Raw genomic sequence first — 21,664 nt, forward strand, 5'->3', positions numbered from 1 at the left:
AAACAGTAGGAATAAATTTAAAGTAGAAAGTAAAAGTTTTCTAGCCAGAAGAAGAATGGGATATTCAACAGCTCTTCAATAGCATTATGTAGGTTAAAACTAGTTCTAAGCTAAGAACCTACCAATCTACAAAAGGGAGTTTAGGACATTGTCACCTGCACCAATTTTATGGCCCCAAAGGTCCTTCTAGTCTCATACTCCCATATATGACCAGACATACTCCTACCAAGCATAAAGCACTAACCAGCAATGGAATTCTGCCTTACTTTTTCTTAGAGCTTCTCTTATGAATGCCTGTTTCTTAATAAATGCTGTCACCTTGCCAGGGTCTTTTCCTGCCACAAGAGACCACATTTATTCTCCCAGGAATTTAAGCTTATACTATAGTGCCTCATAGGTTTAAAAAATTTCTCAAGAATAATCCTAAGAAATCCGCAATGATGCAGCTGCAGGAGCTGCAAGTGGTACAGACTCACAACCATTCTACCAAACACGTTATTATTAAACACCATATTCATAATGAGTTGTATCTCCATGATTAGACCTTCTGTCACAGAATACTTGTGACTTGATTTGGAAGAGCATGCCTTTCCATTCAAATTGAAATTGTGTCTCTCTCTGAACTGCGTACATGGAACAAATTCTTGATTCCTCAACTTTCTATCAGTAATACTCTGAATTAAAAAAAAAATATATACAAAATGAGAGATTTTAGATGTTGATCAGCATAGAAATAACACAAACAAACAATGAGATGATGGATGAGTACTAATAATTATTCAGTTAAAAATACTGCAAAAAATGTTTCTTCAGAATCTATTTCACAACAGAAAAATAAGCAGAAGCCTTGAAACTAATTCAAATTTATAACAGTATTACAAAACCAGGTAATCCAATGATAATGGGAGAAATGTTCTTTTTACGCTTAGTGAGACTCCTAGCAGGTAGTGCCAAGTTGAGGACCTCCAGATTTCCAGCAAACCAACACTGGCTCAGTTACACAGCCAAACCTCAGAGGTGAAAGATCACAACACAGTTGTATATTTCAAAATAGACACAATAGATCACAAAAGATCACAACACAGTCGTATATTTCAAAATAGAGACTCCCACAGGGATGTTAAGTGGACTGCCATATAACACCATGAAAGGTTTTCTCTGCTCTCTTCAAAGGCAGGATTCTAGAAGTAACCCTGAGTACTCCATGGTGAAGAGCAGGTATGCTTACAATTTGTCTTAATATTGCAAATATCTCAATGGCATGGAATGTCTCTTCTTCATTGCAACTCAAAAAAACCAAAGATCTCATTATTTTGCAATGTATTAAGTGAAATGAATTAACCCAAATTCATTTTAGACCTGACATTAAGCTCATAAGAATTGGAGAACAAATCCAATAGACTATATGTTCTAACATCTGATAAAAACGTATTAAAGAACCTGGGCTACCTAAAAATCTTTAGACAAAGATGGAGTTCTAAGAGTCCTAAATTGGTATATCGCATTATTTAGACAATTAACAATATTGAGAGGTGTCCAACTAGGGGAAAGGGAGCTGTGTAAACCTGCAGCTGCATCTTGTAACCACAGGTCTGATAACGGGGATGGGAGGAGAGTGTAAGCACTTCCTGTCTGCTTGCTACAAGTCCACCTGGATAAACATGATTATTTCATTATTCCTTAATTACCTCACAAACACCCAGGTGACATATCCTGATTAATAATGAATCTTTCAAGAGCTTGTTGATAATATTTTCATAAAATTAATACAAAAGCACAAATATGCATATCTGTTTAAAAACCATTTAGCTACAGGTGTGGTTTTCGCTTCTCAAAAATATATTTATCTTATTCCTGATTTATGGGCCTTTGCTGTTGCTATTCAAGGGAGTAGGCAGCTTAACTGAATTCAATGTCTGCTATATCGAACATTTATAGGCAGTAAGATAAAAAAAAAGACAGTCTTTTGCTGAGGATGAATCTTTAACCTATTTGACACAATGAATGTATTTGAAACAAGGTTGTATAAAACAGGTATGGGCAAGTGCGTATATATTTAGTTAGCCTACCACCAAGCATTTGTGCATACTTGACCTTATCTTTTTCAAACAGACCCTGCACACTATCTTTTTGTATAATTCAGCCCACGGGGACTTATTTTGATTTATTTTAGGAATATCCAAAATACCTCTGCTTATTTCCTGTGTTCTTCAGAACTCAGCAGGATATCAACAGATAGAGCTATTGTCAGGAAGGATCCTGAATTGCCAAGAGGCTGGAAAAACAAGTGTCTCTGTTTTGCCATAGTTCCTGCTGGACCAACTGCCAGCACACAACAGTCTGGCTCACCTTGCCATGATTAGATATAATCAGTTCCTTGAGTCCCCTGCTTGGCATGTGGTAAAGAAGTAAAATATCCCCACTTCCTGGAGGAAGACAGTCTGCGAAGAACAAAACAAATCTTTCCGCAACGTGGCCTTTTAAATCTGGTTAAAAAAAGAACCAAAACCAACAAAACTGACACACTTTTGTCCTTCCGATACAGTCATCCCAAGTAGTTCTGTGCTTTGTTTCTCTCTTGGCTATTTCTCAAGTAATTTCCAAAATTGGCATGTCTGTCTCTTTTTAAAATGGTTCACAACCAATATTACCATGATCCCACATACATGTCAGCTGAGGAAAGATGGGCTTTTATGTTCAGTACATTCTACAAACAGCCTACGGTTCCCAAGATTATGGGAAATAAAGCGTCCAAGCTCCTCTCTTTCTGGAAGAATAGTATAAGCTAAAGACTCTTCCACATCTTAAAGTGTGAGCCAACTGAGCCCACATTATAAAAAGGAAAGGAATGTTTTTCAAAATGATTAGTGGTAAAGAATTTATAAATCCCTTGGAATTCCATGACAGCTACACACTTCCTTATTTTAGATATTAACTGCCATTGCTACAAAGCAATAACAATGTAAGTATTCTTCTTCTGCAGTAATTTTTTTTTTTTAACTCTCTGAAAGCCACATAGACTCAGGTGAACATTTATTATGTCCAGTACTTACTAACAGGTAAATTCAATACCTGGAAGGATATGTATTCACTCTGTTTTACACCAGCACACAAATAAAAGCACTAATGGCATGAATATGAGGAAGCAGATGACAGATGAGACAGAAGGGAATATTTTGTGGTTTGGTTTTTCAAAACTCAGATCTCAGAGTGAAAAAGCAGCAACTAGGCGACTATCAGATTCTCCAGCCTTCTTTCAAGCGTAGCCTTGTGCATAAGCATTGTACACAACTGTCACAAATCATCCTTTCTTTGGTATAATCAGAGTAAATATCACGGTTAAAGAGTACCCACTAATTACCCTGTTACTTTAATTAACCATCAGCAATTAATATGTACAGGTTAAATTATAGTTTATAGGTAAAAATTAATACTCTAAAGATAATGCCTGTTTTCACAGTGGAATGGCAGCAGTTCACAGATTATTCAGGTAATCATATTTTAATACACAGCACATCTGCACATTGAACAGTATTACAGTTATTCCTCTACTGCATAGTACTACATAAGTATTCTTTATAGACATTATAAAAATTGCTCTACTCTCTTATTCTTTAGCTGCAGAATACATGGGAAACTGATTGCATATGGGCTGGCAAACTTTTTGTGGGTTCTACGATTCATATCACAGAATCACAGAATGTTAGGGATTGGAAGGGACCTCAAAAGATCATCTAGTCCAATATGCTATAACTGAAAAGAGTTACAGAGTACAGAAGCTAAAATACTAAGTTACAACTGTCCAACCGACTTATCTATAAAAGAATGTTTCTGAGGCACAGACCATTACACTGGTTCAACAGACAACCAGTGACAGAATATGTGACAGAAAATGCTTAGGTGATTTAGCAACACCTGGAAAAGTTTGTCCACAGGGAAAATTGTTTTTCTGCTCTCACAGAAATGAAAACACAGTTTATAGTAGTAACAGTTTTATGTTCCCAATTAGATCATATTGCAAACAATTTACTGTGAGGCCTAGACAAAACTCAAGAAATTAATATGGATGCTCAAATCCAACACAGTGAAACAGCGCCTTTCACTTTACTAAGTGGCCCCTTAATCCTGGATGTCCTTGAAATCTCTGGGTACCTCAGGGAACAATACCCTGTTCAAGTAGGCTCCCAAAATTCTACATTGTAGACATGCTCATCATAGACCCATTCTGAGCCCACCTGACCTCCCCCTTGATTCCTGTAGAACCCAATCTAGGAGATGTAATTTGATTACATCATTATTCACACTGATAGCTTCTGGCTATCAGGTTTGGATTTACTGTTTTTTCTTAATACAAGATGGAGGAGGTACCATCCTGAAACAGTTGCTACTGAGGGACAGCAACTCAGCTGCCTCTTCACCTGGTGAGATTCACACCTTGCAGTGACATGCCATTAAAGAATGCTCTAACTGCAAGCCACCCCAAAACAGCAACAAAAAAAAAGCATAATTCATGAGTTCAGAAGGAAAGCAAACATGAATGTGCTCACTATTCTATTTAGAGTACTCAGGTGAGAATCATAGGTCTTTGACTTTTGTCCCTGTAGTTAATAGTAAGAAACAGAACTAAACAATCACTAAGTAAAAAACAAATAATCCCCCAAATGGCACTGAAATAAAGAAAGCCCTTTATTAATTGAATGTTCTGAGAAATCTGCAATAAAATCATAGCATCATAAAAACATGGTTGTGAGAGAGACTAAGGAGTCACCTCAGCTGTCCTTGGAAATAGTTGTCTATTTGTCTCATTCCTTTCAGTGACGGAAATTCCACACTCTTCATAGGTAACCCATCTCCATATTTATCTACCTTTAGAGCTCAAAAGATTTCTTTAATTGAAACATCTCTTACAACAGCGTAAGTCCATTATGCTTAGCTCACTCTCTCCGCCCAACTCTCTCCAATAAGCTTTTATAAATTTGAAGACTTTTATCATGTTTTTCCTAAATCATATCTTCTCCCAACTAAACAAATCCCATTATTTCAACTTTACAATATTTGCCGAACAGAATCTCAGTTGCAATGTAGAAAGTTCTAACCTTGCTTTGTATTTCCCTAGGTGGAGAGAGATGTAGAGTTGAAGAGTCTAAGATTTAAAAAGTTGAACAGAGGTCTCCAAGCACCTTAGCTCTCCTGTAAAAGCTGGGCACCACAGCCACTTGAAAAGAGTGAATCCTGCTCCCTTTTTCCAAAGACCACTACCTATCTAGCAGGTATGGACTTTGGACCACTGGCTGTCCTTGTCATTCTGTTTCAGTTTTCTAAGAGGAGTTCAAATGCAAACTTCTGTGTTTAGAATTTCTCATTAACTTCTCTTAGATGGCTCTGCGTCAGCACATGGCCTTTTTCACTCTCGGAGATGCATACTTTGGAGCTTGGCAACCCAGCGTGGGGTTTTGTATTCTGTTTCATGTTCAGGACCCTAAAATATAGGAAGCAAATGTAATTTGCAGATATCAGAGACGTCTGTATTAAACACTGGAACACTGTGACAACATCTTCAAGATTTAAATGACTAAGCTAGTTCCGGAGCCATAAATAATACAGCTGCATTTGTATGGCCATGCTGCTCTCATGACCCTTGATGGAGGTACCTGTGCTCTGCTGGAGGCAGCTGAGCTCATCACAACCAGGGATCTCCAGTTCTCTAAGGCAGATTCTACAGCAGTAGGGAGAGGACTTACTCAAATATTTTAAATAGAGCTTAACGCTTGAGCCACAGGAACTCTGAAGCAGCACTATCCCAGTTCAAAAAAGCACTCAGACAGGAAAGTAGGCATCAGTCAGGTAGGACAAAATCACATATATATGGTGTGCTTAGGTGCTTAGCTAAATCAAGATATTTTTCGCAGATTTTGACCCAGTAAGTTCAATATGAGTATATACTATGACAAAGGAACAATAGGCTACTGAGAAGGGTGATAAATGAACAGTTTGAAAGAGATGAGTAGTCACTGTACCTCCCATTAAGAAAGAAATTGCAGACTACCCAAAAGACTGTAAACTTATTTTTCAGCCTCTGTCTTTGAAAATGATTTTAAGATAAGGCCATCAATGCATTTTAAATACAATTACTTATTTTTTATTTATTGTGTAAAAACTAGGCTTAAAAGTGAGAGCAATTTCATTTTGAGATTTGTTGTCATTTGGATGTCTCACGGCAGTTATGTCTCTCCGCTGGTCAGACAGCTGCCAAGAGAGCTCTCATCATCTTCAGCACTGGGATGACGATTTAGCTTTCAAAGGACTATAACTGTCACAGGACATCAAGACAATATAACACAAGGTGATCTAGCAGGTAGCTGGAATCCACTATATCATGAATTTTCAAAAGTTTAGGCAAGCCTTGAAACTTTCCTGTTCAGTAGCAAGTAGGTCATAACACAGTACTTGCTGTAAGATAATGCTGGTAATAGCATGTGATCATCATTACAGACAGGACAGGATAACAGTAGGAATAGTACTAAGCATATATCAATAAACATTGAAATCTATTTATATCATCTTAATTTTAGCTGAGAGAACTATGTTAGATGACCAGAAAATAGAGTCATAGAATCATTTCAGGTGGAAGAGACCCTCAAGATCACTGAGTCCAACCATAACCTAACTCTAGCACTAAACCATGTCCCTAAGAACCTTGTCTAAACCTCTTTTAAACCCCTCCAGGGATGGTGACTCCACCACTGCCCTGGGCAGCCTGTTCCAGTGCCCAACAAATGTACAAGGCAGAGATGAGCTTGGAATTTTCACTGACAAAAACAACCAATAGAAGCAAATCTATTGCAATGTGGCTAACAGACACCATTTTAATTTTATCCATGAATTCCATGAAATTTATTCCCGTGTGAAAAAAAAAAGCATTTTAAGGATAAAACACATGACACCAAACATGACGTGACCCAGAAACTCGCATTGAGTGTCTGGGTAATACCAGCTTGGTCACACCAGTTTGTTGGGTTGCACGAGATACTGAACTTCAGCATGAAGTTTAGTACCTCCATTCAGCATTCTGCTGTAATGTACAGCCATAATTTGGGTTGACACACACTTATACATCTCTAAACTGCAGTGTTGACCAGTGTAAAGATTGTAGATGAATGATGTTTAACAGAAACACAGATCCAACAGGTTCCCAAGAGAGATGCATCTCTAAGGTCCCAGGAATAGACTGAGTCATGCCTAATGAAATAATGAAAGGAAAGCTTTTATGCATAAGAGATCTTAATTCAATCAGAAACTCATACAGCCAACCTCTTTGCAGAAACTGCCCACCATGTGTATTTGTTGCCAAATGTTATAAACAGCCTGTAAAGGTTTTTCAAAAGGCTGGATTTCAGATAGAAGGCTTTAGCCTGAAGGACATGTTAAGGAACACAGTAGCATTTCGGTGGAGAAGCCACTAAGTTTAGGGGAAAAAAAAAAAAAAAAAAGAGGGAACAAACTGGTATAAAACTTGGCTTGACTCTGGGGTGTGGCTCAGATTTTTGTCCAATAATATATTTTGTCCAATAATATATTCTTTACTATTTATTATTTAATAATCATTAGTCCAAGGATTTTAGATGCAGAAAACTTCTAAAAGATACCAACTGACATGCACTCATAAGGCGGAATGCCAACAGACACTGATATTAACTTTTTTCTTCTGATAGGCAGCTTCAGAAATGAATTCATTCTTCATAGATCTCTTAGAGAAAAAACCCTTTTTGTCAAAGTTTTCCAATTGCTCAAAATGTGTTAGAAAAGATTCACAAATAGCGACAAAGCACAATTCCTCCAAACAGAATAAAGCATTTAGTATGCCACTTGGTATAGCACTTGCACAGATTTTAAAGGATTAAGACCCAGAGAAAATCAGGAGGTCAAGAGGAGATTAATAAGTTTGTTGTTTATTGAAGCTTGTGATTTTATTTCTTCCCTTTGTGTTAAATAAATAAGGACAAAATTCCAGCACCCAAGGTGAGTTCACCCAGAGCTGATCCCATAGGAGGAACGGAAGTTGTCAGAAAAAATACCCATGTCTGCATGCAAGGTGGCCATCCCAGACATACCTTGTTCTCAATGGTAAGAAGTCAACACTTTTAATGTGTGATTTATCTTATTACACAAGGAACATCAACAATAGGTCAAATGAATCTTTCCAGGTATATAACAGTTTTCCAAGGTTAGATGAGATTAAACACACCCTTTGTGTTTCTATAATTAAAACCAGTCATAATAGATTTGATAGAAAGTTACTTCTAAGCATCAGCTTTCCTGAAGCTTAAAAGAAGAGTCAGCAAAATCATTATGTAATGATTTTGTAGACACATCATGACAATTCTGTCTGATAAAAATATTTGCCTGTAATATTTCATTAAATTTAAAGTTACTGTGTAGCAACTATAAGAGGTTGACGGCTGCCAAGAGCTGTGAGGTTGCTGAATAGAATGGTATTCCTGGAGCCTTGCCTGGAGTTGAGACAAAATTTGACTCATCTTCATGCATACATTTGCAATATACCTCCAAACTAAAATAAGGATTTAACTCCATCACGAGGTTCCAGTGATATCATGTTACAGCTAAGAATTGACTACAATGTCCACAGAAGCTTCTAAGTGACACCAAAGAGAAAGCTGATCTTTCCATAGCTATATTTGTTGGGATGTTTGTGACCTGGAGTTGTGTCCTCGCAACAATGCCCATGCTCAAGCACTGATTCAGTTGTCAGTAGCAGGATAATTATAATTTGAGCTCCATTTAGTTTCTTTGTACTACTTCAGAATATATCAGCAAATATTGCAGTGAGTTGAAATACTGTGGTTGGGAAGGCTATGCCTGCAAAAATTTAGAAACTGTAGGATAGTAACGAGCTAGATCAGGACTGATGAATTCATCACACCTATTTTTGCTTTCATTTTCAGCTAAAACTTCCAATAAAAAATTGAGATAAAAGACAGAGAGGAATGGGAAAATATGAAAAGTGCATGACATTTACAGGACATCATTCTGTTCAATCTGCTTATATGCTATAGCATCTTATTCAATCTTTTTCTGACCTATCTGTTCAAACTGTAAGCTTCTTGACATCTATTCCGTCACTTAATTGAATGCTCATGCACTTTTGAGTTGAAGGGGCATCCCAGTCTGAAGTGAGATTTTTAGGCTTCACCATGATACAAACAGAAATAAGGAACAACTTTAAATAGCTAAGTAACTTATATCCCATCTTTTTTGATAGTTAATCTTTGCTCTGCTGAAGAGATCAGTAAATAATAACCTATGAATGGAGATAAGAAATATGATTTTTAATTACTGAAGTACCACTTTTCCCAGGTATCATATCATCCATCAGAAGATGGAAGCACTAAACCCTATGAGTTCAAAGGAACCCCATGACCACTAGTCTCTCTGTTTCTTGTACATGCATAATTTGATCCCAATACTTCTACTGGATAACCAAGCAGGTTTCAAAAAAATGCTTTTACTTCTACAGAGAAAAGTTGTTCTGCAGTTTTTCAGATGGATAACCTACTTAACAGCTGCTCTGGATTTTTAGAAAGAATTGGTGAACAATAACACAATGAGAAAGTTATCAGTATGCACTGTTCACAATATATTATTGCACCAATTATAGTCACAAGGCTCATACTGGTCAGTTGGACTGCAACACTTTGACATACGATAATCACCGCTATGGAGAAGAAAAGGTTCAGAAAGACAGAAAGGAATTATAATCCACAGTGTTAAAACAGTATTAACAATAGATACGATAGCAAAATCCTGCATTTTGGTATTATTATGCAGTAATACAATAGTTTAAGTTATTCTTACTACTTTGTCTGAGTACTGTCAAAAAAACCCACAACATTTTTTCTTACCACTGAGAAGCCAGTGAGGAAAAGATATCGGTAGTTTCAGGTTCTTGGAACAGTTTCAAAAGTTCTGGTTCAGATGACAAGCCAGCAAGGATCCTTAACTCGATATGGGAAAAATCTAGAAAACAGAGCGTTAACATAAATCTGTTATCAGAAATAAAAACATATCTGCATTTTAACCAAACTACCAGAAATTAAATGCAACCCTGGACTGTTAATTTCTTCCCACTAAAAAAAAAAAATAGATGCCTGTAAAAAGTTTATCCTGAAGAAGCTGCATTCCAGCCACAGATCACAAGGTGTCTGATTACTTCATTATTTTCAGGTGTCAATTAATCTTATTAGCTCTTTGCTTCTATCAGTAAGCCTTACATATCATCCACTTCCAGAGCACACTAAGGAGTATACATCCTATAACAATACTAATTGATATGAAGGGATTTGACAGCCTTGTAAAATATAATGTCATCCAAAGGAGAGGAGAAAGAGAGCTGACAGAACTGCGAACCTTAATATGTATAAGAATAATAATCTATAATATTCTACCTGCTGCTAAAAATGTGTATCCTTTTTTTGAAACAAACAATGTTCTTGGGGAAATAGTTACTATTTCCTCTTCTTTACCTAGAGAAGAGACAGACTTTTAAGTCCCAAACCTCAGTCCAAAAACATTGTGTTACAAACCACAGGAGGTTATAAATGACATACCAAACATACAACTAAAACCACACAAATGGCAATATAGGCAACGTAGCAGAGCACCAGCTGCCAGCATCACAATTATTTTGCCTTATCAGTCATGTACAATGTCTTTATCTCTGCCATCCTTTCAGTACCGCTTACTTCTCCTCCTTTTTCAAAACCAAACCCTTCCCAAAATGCCAGCTAACAAATACCAACAATAACTAACATTATTCACAGGTCACTTAAAGGAGGCATTCAAATAAGGAAGGGTCTATAGAGATGAACAAAAACATATATCTTCTTATCTTTGAATGCACTGCAGTAATGTCCTAATAATCAAATTCTGAGTTACAGTGGTAGGGGAATGCAATGTTGAGAACATACAGCTGATGTAGGCATCGAAATTCTAATGACAGAAATCCCCTAAATATCACAAAGCAATAACGTGTCTTGAGAAGGTATTAGAAAATCAGTGCATCTGAGAATATCACTTGTCTTGGTGTAGAAAGGGATGGTGATTTGAAAAACAACAGAATTAATCCCATCAGCGTAAACGGGGAAAAAGTAAGTGTGTCTTTATACAGAAATGAAAAAACTTAAGAAACCATTTTTTGAGAAGCAGAAATCGTAAGATCATTAGCATTTTTAATAACAACTTTTTGAAAATACTTATAAAAAATGACTCAGGTAGATAAAACAAAACTGCTGTATAAGTTTTACATCGTCTTCAACAGACTCGTGTTTTATCATCTGTAATATTTCAAACGCAGGCAGCGAATAGCTGTGACAAGTCAAGCCTGCCCTAAGCCGAGAACCAAGTGTGACAAATGAGCAGCATTTCCCAGGTATGGCTGCAGGGGTTGTTCAAGGAGAGCTTATGCTGGCAAATCTCTCTAATATTTGAGTTTACTCTTGTGGGTTTCTCCCTTTATCACTTGGGTCACGCTTTTCTAGACTTTACTTTGATTCTCTCTGAATCATCTAGTTTAAATCCGCTTCTGTTATCAAAAACAACACATCTATTGGTGTTTAGCTGTGAGTTTGATTAAAATGATGCAGCTTTAACACCTCCTCAGGAGAAGCCTTATGAGCTGAATGCACACAAAATCACCTCTAGGATATTTAATGGAGTTAAGATGCATAATTTCATTTGGAAAAAGGAACAGAGAGATAGTCAAGAGAAACAAAAAAGAAATCTAAGAGTCTGTGATTATTCAGATCGGTGCTGAAAAGGCACTTTTCACAGGAACAAACAGCAAAAAGTAATTGGTTTAAATGGTAATTTATAATTAAGCATCAATAATCTATTCTTTAATGCTCAAGCTATTGCTCTGCTTTAAAATCTAATATAACTGGGTAAAATAATTAGATAAAATTGCCTTGTCATGTTAATCAAAACATAGTTTACCTTTTATGTACTGTTCCTTTGTAATTCTAATGGGATGTTTAGAGATACCTTGAATGTTCTAAAAATAAGAATTAAAAAATATGCTTAGTAAGTTTATGCAAACATGCTTATGAACAGTTTATAAGCAGCATAAGAACATTAGTGATACTAATGCCAAGAACTTTTTCCCACATGATAAATAAGATTAACCACTTTGCCTTTCAAAGGAATCTTCACACTTCTGTACCTGTACTTTTGAATATTTGCTGTTCCTTGAAAACTGGAAGCTTGTAAGAGCAATTTCTCACTGGCAGCGTCTTTCCAAATCCTAATCACTGGCTACACCATAGAACTTCATTAGTAACGAAACAAAAATAATTTTCTTCTTATTGTAACCTGTGTTTTTTATATATGGTGCATTACTCTCTAGAAAAGAATGCACGTGAACCCTGCCTTAAGCTAAGGGAACAGATTCTTCTTCAGCCTCTAGAAATGTTTCTAATACCTATTCCCACTTTTTTTGAAATGCATGATAAAATAAAGAAGGAGCTCTCTATTAACTACAGCACATCAGTAAAGGTTAAAGGTGAGAACTAAGCTTATCAACAAACATGCACGATGAGGAATAACAGAAGCTGTTCCTTTAAAAGTCTGTGTTCATACACCCCCAGTAAACCAAGACACATGACACACCATAGCTTCCTTCTGTTATTTTGCGTCATTATACCTCTTAATCTAGAAAGGTAACACATGACAACAGATAATGTGTATCAAGCTCAATTTTCATAATTCCATGTAATTAATTTTTAAGTGGTTCAAGAATTAGATGAGCATACTAATATTACGTAATACTGTGAATTCAGGAGATGGGAATAGTGCCATATAATTTCCAAATCAGAACAATTATTTTCTATGTAATTTTGAAGTCAAAATTGCTATTTTAAACTTGAGAGGGATGTAATCACACTGCAAAAGCCATTGAAATTTAAAGCAGTAGTAAAAGAACAAAACCTACGAAACAGAACAGTATCATTTCCAGCCTTGGTATCAGCCTTAAAGGTCTACAATCAAAGGTATTGAACACCCACCACAGCACCATACACAGAGAGACAGGAAACTACTACTGAACATACATAATATTTTCACAGCATGGGTAAACTAGGAACACTGCTCTCGATTCATCACTACAAAGTTTGACCCAGAAGAAACCCTTGCCATCCTTTGTACTCTACTCTTCAGTTTCTAGAATATAGCTGTGGCGATGCTTACTGTAATGCTAGTAATCATATTTTGAAATACGTGGATATTTAATTTGTGCATGAAACTACCATTACTATCGATAACTATCGATTTGTATCAATAACACATTGGGGAGGATCTGTGCTTGTTTGCATGAATAATGTGCAGTTTAAATGGAACCCAGTAGATCCTTATGTACCCGCATATGAATGTGGTAGCCTAATTTTACACATTTAAAATCCAAAAATCACAACATTTTAATTCTGATTTGAATAATTTCAATGGTAGAGATCATTGTATGGACTTTTCATTGGTCTCTATACTGGTACTGACATATACTTAAGAAGAAAACATCCAGCACAGGTCAAAGAGTTGTTTATAGTTACTGTCAGTGATGATTGTCCCTTAACCCATTATCCTCAAAATCCTGAACAAAGTCAACTGAATAAGAATTTATTTCAAAATCTATCTACAATGGTAAAAATAAATCACTATATTGCCATCTGGTTTTCACTGACAGCATATACAGAAAGTCTGCTTTTAATGCAGTTTTAGGAGTGTTACTAATAATTATGGAAAACACTAATTGCAAGTGCAAAATGTACTTTCACTTGTTAATTAGTTAACAACTCATAGTTTGAATAAATCTTCAGAAAAGAAGTAACTCAACAAACATGAAACTGGTAATGCTCATCTTTAAGCTATTGGAATAGCTTAATAGATTCCCCTCATCTAATTGTAGATGTCTTTAAGTGAGTTGTTGGCCTAAACTGGCTGTCCAGAATCCCTCCACAGTCAGTGGACAAAGAATCTCCAGTGCGTAGTTCAATCTATCTGTATATGACACATGCTTATAACCAATTGACCTAAGATTCCCTTGGTGATAATGTTTCCTAAGATTTAGATTATGAAATTTGACAAGATAAATTTACTTTAGATATTTTAAAGGATGCAGAAATACAGCGACAACCCCAAGAGTCTTCCAAATGGATAGCTTTCCTCTGCTTGAGTTGAAAATCAGGTGAGAATTTCAATGGATGAAAAAGAGAAGATTGATGTGGCTTTGGTAAATGACTATTACCATCTTGGACTACATAATACATCCCATATTTTTGCTTTTATGTATTTATTTCAAGTACATTTCTGCAAAACCTTCACAGATCTAATCTGAGATAGGACTGCTATCCCTTATTGTTGGAAAAGGGCATTCACACCTTGTTAGAAGTTGCAGAGAAACAAAATTGCTCTCTCTGAACAACTACGCTTTAATACCAAGAAGGAATACACAGGAAACAGTGTGATGAAAAAGCTTGTTGTGAACGTGAAATATTAATACTTCTCTCAATTTTTTGATCAAAATATTCTAGTGGATGATTAACAAGAAAACCCTAGCACCATTTAAAATAATAATAAATAAAAATTAAAAATAAACCACCATAATTCAGAATTCATTTCCAGAGGTTCCAATGGTTAGAAGGATAAATGAAGCCAAGGTCTCAGTTTCAATTACGTTCGAAAGGCTGTGATGATCAGGGGAGGTTCTTGAGCACTGGAAGAAATAAAGTGTCTCTCCTTTCTTCCAGGAGGGCAAGAAGGAAGAAAGAAAACCACAGGCCAATGAGCCTCTCCTCAGTTCCTGGGCAGGTGATGGAGCAAATGATTGTGGAAAATATTTGCAAATGTATTAAAGTCAAGAAGATAATCAGCATGGATTTACAAAGGGGAAATTGTGCTTAACCAACGGTAGCCTTCTGCGATGAAGTGGTGGTGGATGAAGAGAGAGCAGCAGATGTTGTTTACCTTGACTTTAGCAAGGCTTTCAAAACAATCTCTCATAAAAGCCCCATAGACAAGCTGATGAAGTACAAGCTGGATAAGTGGACAGTGGTGCGGACTGAAAACTGGCTGAACTGCCAAAGGACTTTGATGAGTGGCACAAAGACCAGCTGGAGGCCAGGCGCTACTGGAGTTACCAATACTGCTCAACACCTCCGTCAACGACCTGGGTAACAGGACTGAGTGCAACCTCAGCAAGACGGCAGACAATGCAAAACTGGCAGAAGTGGTTGATACATCAGATGGCTGCTCGGTGATTCAGAGGGACCTCAAGAGTCTGGACAAATGGGCCATCAGGATCTCTTAGAGTTCACAGTCTGGAAAGCAGCTTTGCAGAAGAACTGTGGATCCTGGTGAAAAATAAGTTGAACATGAACCAGCAATGAGCCTTTGTACATAGGCAGGCTAATGGCATCCGGGGCTGCATAAGAAAAAATGTCATCAGCAGGTCAAGAGAGGTGATCCTTCCACTCTGCTCAGAATGCCTGGTGGGAGGGTGTAAAGAAGATGGAGCCAGGTTCTTCTCACTGCTGCCCATTGAGAGGACAAGAGGTAGTGGTCACAAAAAATCACAGGAAATTCTATTTAAACATAAGAAAAAAAAACACTTTTAGACTCTGAGAGTGGTCAAACTTCAGAATAGGTTGCACGCAGAGGTTGCGAAGCAACCGACTAGACATGATCCCAAGAAACCTGCTCTAGTGGACTGTGCTTTGAGCAGGGTTAGACCAGACTATCTCTGTCCAAACTCAACTCTCTTGTGATTCTGTTACTCTAGTTTTATAACATTACTGTAACTGATTAGTCTGTGTATCATCCCAGTGACAACCCATTGCCTTCTCTCTACTTTACATGATTTCTGACTGAGATAGACTTGAAGTCTTCAACGGTACGAGGCAGTGGAAAGCCACAGAAATATTCTGGTTTCATTTCCAAGGATTTTTAAATTTGAAAATACATGCATTATATATATGTATAAATATATACAAAAACTACACTTTTAGCATAATATTAAAATTCAAATATTAAAGACAGAAACAAACATTCTGCAGAAATTACAGTCAGTTGTGTAGCATGTTGTAAAATGCAAGCTCTGAGAAAAATAATTGTATTGTCTCAACTATGGAAAAAGCATGAAAAAATGAACATGCGAGCTTCATAAATACTTTTGGTAAACCTGCAACACAATTAATAAGAACTACCTGATTTTATAAATGGAAATTTCAATTTTTCATGGTTTTCATAGAATCGTAGAATTACTTATCTTGGAAAAGACCTTTAAGATCACCAAGTCCAACTGTAAACCTAACACTGCCAAATTCACCTCTAAACCATGTATCCGAGAACCACATCTACACATTTTTTTTAGATACCTCCAAGGACGGTGACTCCACCACTGCCCTGGGCAGCCTGTTCCAATGCTTCACAAGCCTATCTGTGAAGAATTTTTTCCTAATATCCAATCTAAACAACTTGAGGCCATTTCCTCTTGCCCTGTCACTTGTTACTAGGGAAAAGAGATCAACCCCCTCCATGCTCCAACCTCCTTTCAGGCAGTTGCAGACAGTGATAAGGTCTCCCCTCAGCCTCCTTTTCTCCAGGTTGAACAGCCCCAGTTCCCTCAGCCGCTCCTCATCACACTTGTGCTCCAGACCCCTCACCAGTTTCACTGCCCTTCTCTGAACTTGCTCCAGCACCTCAGTGTCTTTCTTGTCTCGAGGGGTCCAAAACTGAACACAGGATTCAAGGTGGGGCCTCACCAGTGCTGAGTACAGGGGCACAATCACTTCTCTAGTCCTGTTGGCCACACTATTCCTGATACAAGCCAGGATGCTGTTGGCCTTTTGGGCCACCTGGGCACACTGCTGGCTCATGTTCAGCCAACTGTCAATCAACACCCCAGACCCCTCTCTGCCAGGCACTTGCCAGCCACTCTTCCCTGAGCCTGTAGCGCTGCCTGGGGTTGTTGTGACCAAAGTGCAGGAGCCAGCACTTGGCCTTGTTGAACCTCAGATCATGACTGGTAGAAAGCTGAAAACACCCTACACTCTTACAGCTGTATCTTTTCTTTTTTCACCTTTTTGTTGTCAATGAAACTGAATAGACAGTTCCCAGTTTGATGAGTTTATTCTCAATCAGTTACACTTTCTGTTGAGCTTTCTGTTTTTGGTATCCAAAATTCTACATCTATATGTGCAATTGATATTTAAATTGATTTTTAAAACCAATATATAATTTTGGTCCTTTCGAAGGATTACAGTTATACAGATATATATTGGATAAACCACCTTTGATTCAGGAAAGTTAGACTTCACCTAGTCACAGAGGCTGGTGGTACATTTGAATAATTTCTTCCTCTATGTCAAGTAGGGTTGTTGATCATATTTCCTATGTTAAATTCCCCTTTCAGTTATTTATACTGATCTGGCTAACCCATACCTCCCTCTTCCTCTCCATGTACATTTTCAGTAGCATAAATTGCTATTTTTTGAGCAAATAACCTCAGTCAACCCTGGTAATTCCCTAGAAACAGATGTCTGTAGATGTATACAAAGTCATCTATAGCCATACATATATATAAATATATATATATATATATTCTTTTTTTTTTTAACAAGAAAATGGGTCATTAATACACTAACTGCCCAGATCTGCATTTCTAAATATCTATGGAATATGTCTGTCTGCAGACCTACACACTGCAAGGAGGGGAACAGGAAAAAAATAAAACAAAACACAAATACAGAAACAGTAAGTTACATGCATTCCTATGTATTTCAGTAAGTGGCTGCAGACTACTCTATGGACATTTGATTCTGATTAACTCCTGCATTGATCTAAAGACTTATTTAAAAATAAGAACAGACACAAAACTTACTACTGTAATAAGAGCATTCATTCATCAATGTATACAGTATGGATGTGTCATGCGGGAAGATCAAAAGCAGCCACGGAGTCAGACTGAACAGATCTAAGAAAACAGACAGACTGGGTAAAGTTATGATCTTATAAATCCTTTGATGTGGCAACTAATCCACCTGCTGTTACACTGAGGCATAGTGCCAAACACCAGAGTAAAATAAAGACGAAAGAGGAATTAAATATTGTCTCACTGTGGCTCCCAATGCCAGCAAATAGCAAAAACTAGTTGCATTTCTTGTAGGTAAGAATATTTGCTGGGACTGTGATCTTGTCTGATTTTATTAGTGTAATAGCTATTGCTTCCGGAAATCAATCATTTCCAAATAGTTGAGAAAAACAAAGATTTTTCTCTTCTGTTTGAAAAAAGTTCAGAGTGATAAAATTCTACTTTATCTCATGAAATGTAGCAATCCAGCAAAAACCGAAGGACTACAAGTCAAAAAGTTTCTGGAGTTTGTGTTAATATTTTCTTTTCCAGAAAGTTTACGCAAATAATCAGTCCACAACTGTTCTGTTTGAACAAGAACTCACCTATACGCAATGAAACAAAAAGAAATCTTTTAAATTCATGGCATCTCTTTGATGATTAGCACTGTATAAGTAATAAGTAATAAGTAATACTTTGTTCTGTAACACCAGACTTCATTAAATGATGATAGATAGGTAGTTGACACCTCCTTTGAGCTTCATATTCTATATCTCTAATTACTTTTTTATCTTTATTCTTGTTGCAGATTTTTTTCCCATGTATTTGCTGCTTCAAAATTTTCTCACTCCTTTTTCATCTTCTTCAGTTCTCTTTTTTTGCTCTACATGGGACCACACCTACTGACAAATTGTGCTCTCATAGCTCAGTTAATCAATTTGAAAGGAAATGTAAGGAAGGTTCAGTGAGCTACTTCCTTAACCATCACCTCTTTGCTTGCCCCTTTGTTAAAGGCCAAAGTTGCTGGAGAAACAGCAAGGGAAACTGCGCACTGCCCAGAGGAGCATTCTTGCAATGCACAACAACAGGGCTTCAGTCCCCGAGGGCACTCACAACATGAAATTCACTCAATTTGCCTGTCACCTCCAAAGCTGGTGGCAGCTCACACATGAGAAATTACACAGCAGAAATTTTAAAAAGCAAAACTAACAAACAAAAAAACAAAACAAAACACCTTCATGATTTCACTTTTGGATAATTGTCATATTTAATTATTGTCCACAGCAACATTTATTTATTGTCGTAAAGGAACAAACAGCTATTTTCCGTGACTTCTGTATTAGACACAATTTCAAGACAGTCTGGAGATCTGATTTTTAAAATACAGCTTGTAGCTCAATAAACAGAGAAAAAATGAAAATGAACGAGATCACCATAGCAATACAAGCCTGGTATGTGTGTGTACATGCATTCCTAAGCAAATCTTGACTTGTCTGCAATTGCCACCTAGTGGCTAGTTACAAAGGAAAGACATCTATTTTCCTTGTCAAAAAACACAGAATCATACAGACTTCTGGTAAAGGATTTCTTAATTGTTGGTACCAGTTACTGTTTTTCAGCAATGAACAATCATTGAAAGGTAATGCACTCCCCTCTTGCCTTACCCAGCAGCACAGAATTATCCAGGGTTTAGATGTCAGTCAAGCAGGAGACGCAGAAGTCATCAAATTCCTACAAGTTTAAGCACCTTTCAAAGCGAAAACAAGGGAGGAAGAAAAGGGCAACCAAAAATACTGACTTCTTAGTTTAGAGAGCTGGCCATACCGTATTTGATTTCCTATGGCTAATCTCCTTTCTGCCATATTCTTTGAAATCTAGATCTGGCAATGACCTCAGGTAACACTGCTGTAGTAGCACATGAGAGAGGACTTGATGAGCGATTTTTAGGAAAATAAAATATTTTTTGCTATTTTAAGTTATGGATTTGACATGTTCTGTGACACATTGTTTTGTCAAATCATGGGTACAGCCCAGATGCCTGGGTATATACTGACAGATAACTGACCTTTGCACTGCAAGCAAAGTTTGTATATAACACAGCTGTATGCATCTTTGAAAGAGACAAAGACCACTTTTATTTCCCATATATAAAATAAGTTTAATTACTTATTTGATTTTCCTGAAAGAAAATATGCTCTGAACATAAGCTCTGTTAAACTAATGTTCATTAATATGGGAGGCTATTACACTCTGGGATGAACTCCAAGATGTGATTTGGTTTCGATGAAAAAACAGGACTAAGACATAGAGATAACAACCCCTTGAGTGGCATTTTGAGCTAGTAAATTTTGTACTAGTTGTAAATTAGCTGTATATTATAGCTTTAAAGTAAACAGTGTCAAGTGAACATCGCCCAAAAGCACAAATACTAGACCTTTAAAGACATGAAAAATGACAAGATTTACAGAGGAAATGTACTTTCTAAAGAAAAGATGTAACAGTTGTTTCACGAAAGGGTAAAATTTAGCATCTCAAACAAGATTGTTCCACATACTGAGGAATTTACTGAGCATATGTTACCAGGGAATTCCTCTTAAAAGGCTACAAAAGACTGTGAACACGAGGCTGACTGAAGGAGTTAAAGGAAACCCAAATAACCAATGTCTCTTTCTTTGCTCACACTGAGGAAAGGGTAGTTTTTCATTTGATAGAAGTGATCCTTAACTAGAAGTTCCTAAGAGCCACAGCCAGCAGATGATCATGTTTGCGCAGGAGAACGAAGGACAACAAGGCCACGTGGGAGTCACAAGATGACCTCTGTCCTGTTCTATCTTCTGTGACCCTTACACAAACCAGTACTTTTTTTCTTTATCATTCGTTCAAATCTGAGTGCATCCATCTTCAAAACTGGGGGTAAAATTTCCTGATATTTTATGAAAGGATGATGAGGAAATACAGAACTGGCAAATTTTCTACTCATTGACACAGAAAAAAACAACCTGTCAGCAGAGAAAGCTGAATGTGATAGGGATAAATAGACACAGAGATAATTTTCCTGAACTTCTTTGGGATGCCCATGACAAAGCTTTTGAAAATCAGTACTGTCTGAAAACTGCACCACCCAGGAAGTCTCTTTTGCTGTACCTAACTTCTGATCTTGCCCTATGAACCATTCTATTTTTATCATTCTTCATTTCTGTCTCCTCCTTCTATTGTCTTGTCAGAATTCTCAGATTTTTGAAGCAATTTTTGCTGACTGAGATACAGAACAGGAGAAGCATGAGGTACAGTAGGAGAACACTGTATAGCAAAAGAAACTATTTAAATACTCCTGTTACATTAAAACATAATGAAACCTATGCTGAGATGAGAAAGAGACTTTTACTTGTCCTTGCAAAAAGGAATTCAGCCATTAGAGGAATACACTAATAGCTCTCACTTTCGAGAGTTTGTAAAATAAGATATAACTTGTATGCCTGAGATTTTTTAATTCTTTTAAATTGTTCTCTCAGAACATAAGTCTTTAAGCTTTCAGTGTTTTTCCTAAAAGTCTGTATCTAAAAATCCCACTAATGGAATACTTCATAGGAAGAATAAGAATATCTTCAAGCAGAATATCTAAAATCTTAATCAACTCACAAGAGGTACAAACAGACAACTTCATAACAAACAGGCACACAAATAATTAAACTAATATAAAGATCATAAATGCATTTCTGTACATTGCTGACAATTCAATCTGAGCAACTGTCT

At 36.9% G+C, this 21,664-nt stretch overlaps 1 protein-coding gene across 1 annotated transcript in view; it reads right to left on the reverse strand.

The window, feature by feature from the left end:
* Positions 1 to 21,664, reverse strand: part of POLN (DNA polymerase nu) — an 87,049-nt gene that overhangs the window by 44,872 nt on the left and 20,513 nt on the right. Inside the window, exons 11-12 of the mRNA XM_071808487.1 lie at positions 12,010 to 12,067; positions 9,921 to 10,035 (exon numbers count right to left, since the gene is read on the reverse strand). Coding sequence (XP_071664588.1) covers positions 9,921 to 10,035; positions 12,010 to 12,067 — 173 coding nt within the window. The remainder of the gene's footprint in view (positions 1 to 9,920; positions 10,036 to 12,009; positions 12,068 to 21,664) is intronic.

This window comes from Patagioenas fasciata, chromosome 4, assembly GCF_037038585.1.
Source record: "Patagioenas fasciata isolate bPatFas1 chromosome 4, bPatFas1.hap1, whole genome shotgun sequence".
Lineage (NCBI taxonomy): Eukaryota > Metazoa > Chordata > Aves > Columbiformes > Columbidae > Patagioenas > Patagioenas fasciata.